This window comes from Tupaia chinensis, unplaced genomic scaffold (assembly GCF_000334495.1).
Source record: "Tupaia chinensis unplaced genomic scaffold, TupChi_1.0 Scaffold000189_1, whole genome shotgun sequence".
Classification (NCBI taxonomy): Eukaryota; Metazoa; Chordata; class Mammalia; order Scandentia; family Tupaiidae; genus Tupaia; species Tupaia belangeri.
This window is the reverse complement of record NW_006159664.1, coordinates 3957-11492: the sequence shown is the minus strand read 5'-3', so window position 1 is coordinate 11492 and position 7536 is coordinate 3957. Positions and strand designations below refer to the sequence as shown.

The 7536-nt window shown below is 40.7% G+C and overlaps 1 protein-coding gene across 1 annotated transcript; it reads right to left on the bottom strand.

Moving 5' to 3' along the window:
* Positions 1–820: 820 nt before the first annotated feature.
* LOC102497219 (olfactory receptor 2T27) lies at positions 821–1777 on the bottom strand. Its single transcript, XM_027771182.1, has one exon. It carries the CDS (start codon positions 1772–1774, stop codon positions 821–823), a length of 954 nt encoding a protein of 317 aa, XP_027626983.1. The 5' UTR covers positions 1775–1777.
* Between the last annotated feature and the right edge of the window lie 5759 nt (positions 1778–7536).

The following is a 7536-nucleotide window of genomic DNA, read 5'->3' as shown; positions in this document are numbered from 1 at the left end:
AAGTTATGGAGTCAGACTTTTTTTTTTTTTTCCAAGCAAATAACGAGGACTTAATGAAACCGACGGTGTCTGTAGGGTCACCCAGGTCAGTGCAGGTGGTAGGACACAGAAGTGCCATACTGGATCTGGTGGAGAAGGCTCTGGGTTCTGATCTCTGGAGGAGCTGAACAGTGTGAGTGCACCCCTGGCCAAGCCCGTGACCCTCACTGATGGAGAGCTGGGGGGAGGCGGTGTAGGGGCTGCAGCATGACCAGACCCTGTGGAGGTTCCTGTCTTCCTCTCTTTTCCTCTCTGTATGCGTAAACTTTAAATAAATAAATAAATGTGAAATGTGTCCATGGAAGATAAAAGAATCACTTATAGGAAAGTCAGCTAGACATTGAAGTAATATCTGTAACACAATCAATATATTTGTGAAGATGATTCCTCACAATGGTCATCTGGGACAGCGTCTGAGAGGCTGAGAAGCCAGAGGAGCAGCTGAAGACTAGCCTTTCCATTGTTCTCACTGAGCACACTGGATTAGGCTGCCCTGTGACTTCCAGCTGCCTACAGGCATGGCTAACAGGACATGGGCCTAAAACCACCTTCTTCCTGCTCAGTGAGATCCGGACATTTTTGATTACTCTCATAATTTTCAAAAAATAACTATATCCTCAAAATTCTAGTCATCTTTCCAAATCACAAGAATGCCCCTCCCCATTGCTGACTTGTGAGTGGATGTGTTAAGTTTCCAAGCAGAATATTCAAACTCAAGGTGTATGATGAAGTTTTTATTAAACTGTTCTGTTTTGCACCTCAAGCAGTAAGTGCACTTTCTTCAGAAAGCAGTTACTTTCTCTGAGAATAGAAGCCTCCTCACGGCCTTCTTCAGGGCCCCTGTGACATCCTTGTTCCTGAGGCTATAGATGAGAGGGTTGAGGATGGGGGTGAGGATGGTGTAGAAGACAGACACAACTTTGTCCTTCGCAGGGGTGTGGTAGGAGGGAGGCAGCACGTACGTGTACATGGCAGCCCCGTAGATGAGGCTGACCACCACCATGTGTGAGGAGCAGGTGGCCATGGCCTTTTGCCTCCCCCCTGCCTCACTCATCTTGCAAACTGCGATGAGAATCCTCGTGTAGGAGGCTGAAATGACAGAGAAAGGTATGAGGAGCATAAGAATGCAGCAGATATACATGGCTGTCTGGAAGTTGGAGGTGTCCGTACAGGAGAGCTTCAGCAGGGCAGGAACCTCGCAGAAGAAGTGGTTGATTTCTCGAGAGGCACAGAAAGGAAACTGCATGATGACTGGGGTGAGCAGAAAGCCGTCTGCAGAGCCTCCCAGCCAGGCTGCTGCCACGATCAACAAGCAGATCTTGCGGCTCATGAGGACCGGGTAGCGCAGAGGGTGGCAGATGGCGACATAGCGGTCGTAGGACATAAGGCCCAGGAGGAAAGATTCAGCCCCTGCTAAAGTAAAGTAGAGGAAGTTCTGGGCAGTGCATCCTGCAAAGGAAATGGTCCTCTGGCCCGTGGCCTGGTCAGCCAGCATTTTGGGCACGATGGTGGAGATGTACAGGATGTCCATGAGGGAGAGCTGGCTGAGCAGGAAGTACATGGGCGTGTGCAGGCCGGCATCCACGTGGATGAGGAGGATCATGACAGCGTTGCTGGCAATGGATACCACGAAGAGCAGGAGAATGAGGGTGAAGAAGAGCCAGAGAAATCGCGTACTGCTGAACACGCCCAGGAGGACGAAGTCGGCGTACATGGAGTAATTGCCCCACTCCATAGTTCTGGGGACCTGGGTGTGAGAGGGCAAGCAGGCAAAGTATCTGGTTCCTTAAGATGTTATGATGGGGTTCTGAGCCAATCGAGGACGTCAATCTCAGGAAGCTAAAACTTACCTTAAAAGCACAGCCCGAGCAGGACAGTAGTCCCCCTGTCACACCGTCCTTCATGGAAGCAGTTGTGTTTGATTACCGATCACTGCACTTGCCTACAGGTCACAGTGGGGCCTTCCATTCCCAACCTTTGTGTTAGTCCCTCTCAAGCACAGTCTTACACACCTAACACCTACGGAAATGGACCCCATGATGGAACGGAGTCAGAGTAGAGGGGAGGGAAGGGGCCAGCCCTGTACCCTCCCTCTACCTAGAGCTCCCATCTACTGAGAACGCCCCTTGACCACCACCAATCAAGATCATCTATTTTGCCTATTGAGAGATAATCATGTTGATATTTACTTACTTTATACCATGCTGGCACATTTTTTACACTGTAAAATTTGAGTGCTTGCTTTTATTTATTAGGTGATGGGCACTTGAAAATAGTGATTCTATGTTGAAACATAAACCTCAAGAACTCTGAGCTCTGAGAAGCAACATGAGAATCCATAAAAGATCAATCAAGGGAAAGTAATGTTTGGGTCAAGGGCTGTTCTTTTTTTTTTCTGTTAGGCAGAACATGACTTATTGCTAAAGCATTATTTTTTAACATGATCAAGTGAGATGGGAGCAATAATTTAACTATTTAGTAGGGGAGGAGATAGACAGACAAAGCATGCCAACAATATTAGAATCCCAGCATGGCAGCCATGAGTCTCAAGAGCCTGCTGAGCCCCCAAAACACCACTGCTCCAAACTGACACTGCCTTAAGTACAGATTACATTAAAAATCCAAAGATTTATTATGAAAAAAGATATTACAACATATCTTGACAGATTTATATTGATTACATGTTAAGATCATAATATTTTTGTATATTTGGTTAAATAAATTAAAAATATTTGGTTAAGATGAATTTAATTTTTTTCTACTGTCTTTACATTTTTAATTGTGGCTACTACAAAATTTACCAAGATCTCTGTGGCTTCCATAGTGGAGAATACTGGACAAAGGATACCCATTCCAGAATATTGTGACCTGAAACATCTTCATTCAAACAAGTTCCCCAGCATGAACATGTTCAATATCACAAGTAATCAAGCAACAATATTTGAGTTGTAAATACCAAATAGAAAAAGGAACGAAGTTACCTGTGCATGCATTCACCTGAAAGTAGTAGGAAGAATATATCTATAAGAAAGCATTTAGTGATAGTATTGTTTAATTGACTTTTTAAATAACTTTATAAAACAGTAGATTATTGTTTTACCTCTTCTACAGATGAAAATAAAAAAGAAACTAAAAGCTCTAGTTAACCAATGAGAGTGGAATTGCTCTGTGCTGTTTTCCCATAAGGCACTGGGAAAGCCAAAGTCCGAGTACTGAAAAGATGCAAGAGACAGTGTGTGATATGGTCCCCACTTTCACGGAGCCCAGAATCCAAGAAAGTTAAGAACCTACAGCACCTATGAGCACAGGTGCACAGCAAGGATGGCTCTGATTAGGGATCCAGAGTTTCCACTTCTGCCTTTCTGGTATAAAAGGGAGAGTATGGAAAGAGCAGAGCACTGTGAAGAAAGAACAGTGGAAGCTGAACCCAGTGACTAAGGGAGACTCACAAAAGGGCCCTCCTACCTCGCCCACCGCAGCCACACCACGAGGGATGGACGTGTTATCAGGTAAGTGAATTCTCAACCAGACTCTTATTGATCAGACCCACATTTCAACCTCATATGGTTTCTGGCTTTCTCATGCTGCAAATAATCAGTGCTTTTCCCTAGCTGTGTTCCTGTGGTGTGTCCTTGTTACAATACCATTGTTTTCTTTGTCTGGAGGATAAACCACTAGGGAAATTAAAAGCCAACACTCACCATCTACTCACCTGGTGGAGAGGGAGGTAAATGCCTACCCAGCCCTGCCCTTCAGTCACTGATGAGACAAGCTCCTCAGAGGATTGTTCTCATCACTTCCCTGTCAGTGCAGAGGTTGGTCGGTGGTCAGTGAAGACCCAGTGGTCAATGCTGTTGGTCCCTGGGGGATGGTAAAGCCACCACAGACAATGGGCCCAACTCTCCTGATCAGGACAAGAGTGTCCCAGCCCTGACCACCTAACCTATGACACGGAAATGCAATAATGAGACCCCGGAGACCTCCTCACAGTCCTCACATGTGACAGGGAGATCTGAAGGCTCCCTAATTCCTCAGGACTAAGGGAATCCTCCTCTCACTGTGTAGTGTTGACTCATGCATTCCAAAATCATCATGGAAGACTGCGTACTGGCTTTAGAAGTCCATCACGAAATTGTGAGACTGGTCGCTGATCACTGATGGGGATTAGCTACAGGATACACCTCTTGTATGGAGCCTGCACCAGCATTCTGCATTAGACCAATTTGCATTAGTGTAAAGTCTTTGATCACTAAGAATGTGTCACTACATGCTTTATTTTTTTTCACTTACTTTGTGTTTTGAATGTTTATGATCTTTTATGCATTTCAGGTTTCTCATAATTAACAGGTTCCCTTTATAGAGTACATACACTCTAATGTCTTTAACCTTGATTGCAACTATTTTGTCCAAACTTTTATTTATAGTGGTAACTTTATTTGATTTATGTGTTAAAAATGTTTTTAATTATATGATTAAGATATTAATTATATTTATCCCTTTATACTTTGAGTTTATTTTGAAAAATATTTCCTGTAGAAGTTTTTGAATAATATGTAATACTATTTATATTCAGTATAATAATTTTAAAAACATGTAGTGTAATTTAATACATTTTATATCTATTTGGGACTTTATTAACATATATGTTCACAGAGGTTTTTCTAAAGGCAAAGCAAATACTAAATATGTACCTTAAGTATATATCAATAAGTCCTAATTTCTAGTTCTTCAAATAAACAGAAGAGTTCATGTTTGAATAATGAGTGATAATGACCTTTTCTCATGTTCACCATTTCAATTTGTAGATGTGGAAACATATCATCATAGATTAAAATAGTTTTGCCTGTGTTGCTTTGGGTGAACTCTGGTATGAATTATGGGTAATAAAATGTAGGTGAGTGTTAAGTTAGACTTAAGCAAAGGTTCAATAGCAGTGGCCATCAGCTCTCACCCTGGCGTTCATGGATTTTCTCTTATCACAGAGGATCCAAGACCAGGGAGCTGGTTTTCTCATTCTTTTTCCTATTGATGTTGTCATTCTCCTATTAGAACTTCCTCTGTGTCAAGCACTGGCACAGTCCTGGGTGACCATCAAGCTCAGTAGATGTTTGAGAGTGTCAGAGCATATGAGGACAGATCATGATGGTGGCCTTCACTATGAGCCTTTGAATTCCATGTCTGAGTGAGCTCACTGCTTCCTTTTCAGAAGTGTTTCCATATGAAGTCTCACTTCAAATTGTGAAATAAGATCCTTTTTCTAAAATAAAACAATGGTAGAGAAATTGCAGCAAGAAAAAAGGTACTGTCCTCCATTCTGAGAGCAGATCAAAGACATGGTTACTTCCTCAGTGAAGCCTCAAATTGAAGAGTTTCCCTCTATTTCTACCCTTGACATCTGCTTATTTGTGGCATTTGTTTTGTAGTTCTGTGGACATTAAACAAGGTTTCGGATCAGAAACCTGGCTTCACATTCTATATTCATGACTGATAAAGTTCTGGATGTCTGGTAAGCTGCACACAGAGTTTGTCCTGTCTGCCTCAAGTAATTTCAAGTGAGACAGTGTAATTCAGTCAATTCTTAAAGCAGACTATTAAGAATTTTTCTAACTAAACTATTTTTAGAGATATTTATGAATTACTCCATAAGGTGGAATGGCACATATTAAATAGACTCCTCTCCTTATTAATATTTTGAAATTTTTCAACAGAAATTTTGTTGAAACTTTTCACTGAAACATCAGTGTAGAATTTTCCTGAGGAGTGAAAACACATTTAGAGTAATGTAACTGAGTCCATCATATCTGATGAAAAAGGAAATGAAGTAAAAAGATATAGAGCTCACATGAGTAGTACTGATTCACAAATATCTATGATTAGGATGGTGAGACACAATGGCCTCAATGTTATCAAATTTTTTCTAGTTTGAACTAACTTTTCAATAACTTTAGAGTCAAATATTTAACATAACAAGTGATTGATAGAAAGTCCTAAAAGTTACTTACCATATACAGCACCTTAGGAATCTGAAGATCAAAGACCTATTATTCTGAGAAAAATCTTAGAGAACTAGAGAAATATATATGTAATTGTTATTTTTCTTAATCTAGTAAATGTGGGTGACTTAGAGATGTGATATGGGGGTATGAGCATGGAATCACATTATGTTGGTATAAATGTAAGTTCATTCCCTAACTAGTAAGAGAGCCTTTAAAACAGAAAAGGGTAGAAAAATAGATGAAAAACCTGGAGACCTATCTGCCTGAATAGTTAATCACCTCGTACTTGTGGCATGAGGGAAGTTGACCCCAGCTACACTTTGTAGGCTGCTAAAAACAAAGACAGCAGGTGACTTGGAAGAGTTACATCATAGTGGTAGACCAGAACTCCCATTTGGAAGGCAATTGTCATCAGAATGTCTGTCCCTGAGGTCTTTGTTCCAAGCCTGCAATTACACAGTTCATATAAGTGTGGCAGTTTATTTCAGCTTACTATTTTTTTAAATATGGAAAAATGTAAACTTTTAATTTATAAAAAATACAGTAATGGACCTCCTGATAAATCAAGTTTTGGGACTCTGAAACTCAAAATACGGTACTTTTTTTTTTTCTTTAGCTTTGTTCATAGCATTGTTTTAGAAGTCACTTCCTGTTTTACATTTCCAATTGTTAAGCATTCCTTTCTTCTAAGATTAAAGAAAAACCTAACTTTACTAAAGAAATATAGTCTTGTTAGAAAAGCGTGTGTTTTAGGCCCTATCTCAACACTTAAATATTCACTTGGTATGTAATCATCTTGTCTTTCTATTCGTTTTTATGTTATTTTTTTTGACATAGGGCACATGTGCTCCCCAGGGAGAGAGACACACAGAAAGCAAGAGACAAAAACTAAGAAATCACCCACCCACCCCCCGGGGGCGTGGCTACATCACAGTGTCTCTTGGGACTCAAACCAGGCAATCAAAAGAATTGATGTAAGAAATAAGTGAATTAATAAGTTGAGAATATCTGGGTAAAAATATATATATATACATATATATGTTTACATATATATATATTTATGTATGTATATAGTGAAACTACTTAACACAATAAGAAAAATCAAATTTTAGATTTACTTTAAAGGAAATAAGATCCCCTTTGCTCTCTTTTTTGATAATCCCACAAGTGCCACACTCAACTCTTAAGAACAAAATCTTGGAGCACAGGTGCTGCAGTTTGACTATGCCCCAATCACATGCTCAACCACTGAAGTGACTTAAAGGGCAAAACCTTAATCTGATCTTGGTGTTGAAAGATAAAAAAATGGGCCTTCAGGGAGAGATTAGCCATTTGGTGGTTAGGGTGGCCAGCATGGCTGAGTTTTAATGTGAGTGTGAAGAGAGAAAGTGAGAAATCACCCCCCAGAGGAGATGGCCACGCCATAATCTCTTCTTCTTCATTCTCCTCTGGGATCTTGGACATGCATGTACGTAGGGCAGAAGTGATTTTTAAGCCATCG

Coding starts and splice junctions, on each gene's coding strand:
- LOC102497219 (XM_027771182.1), bottom strand. CDS start 1,774: ATGGAGTGGGGCAATTACTCCATGTACGCCGACTTCGTCCTCCTGGGC.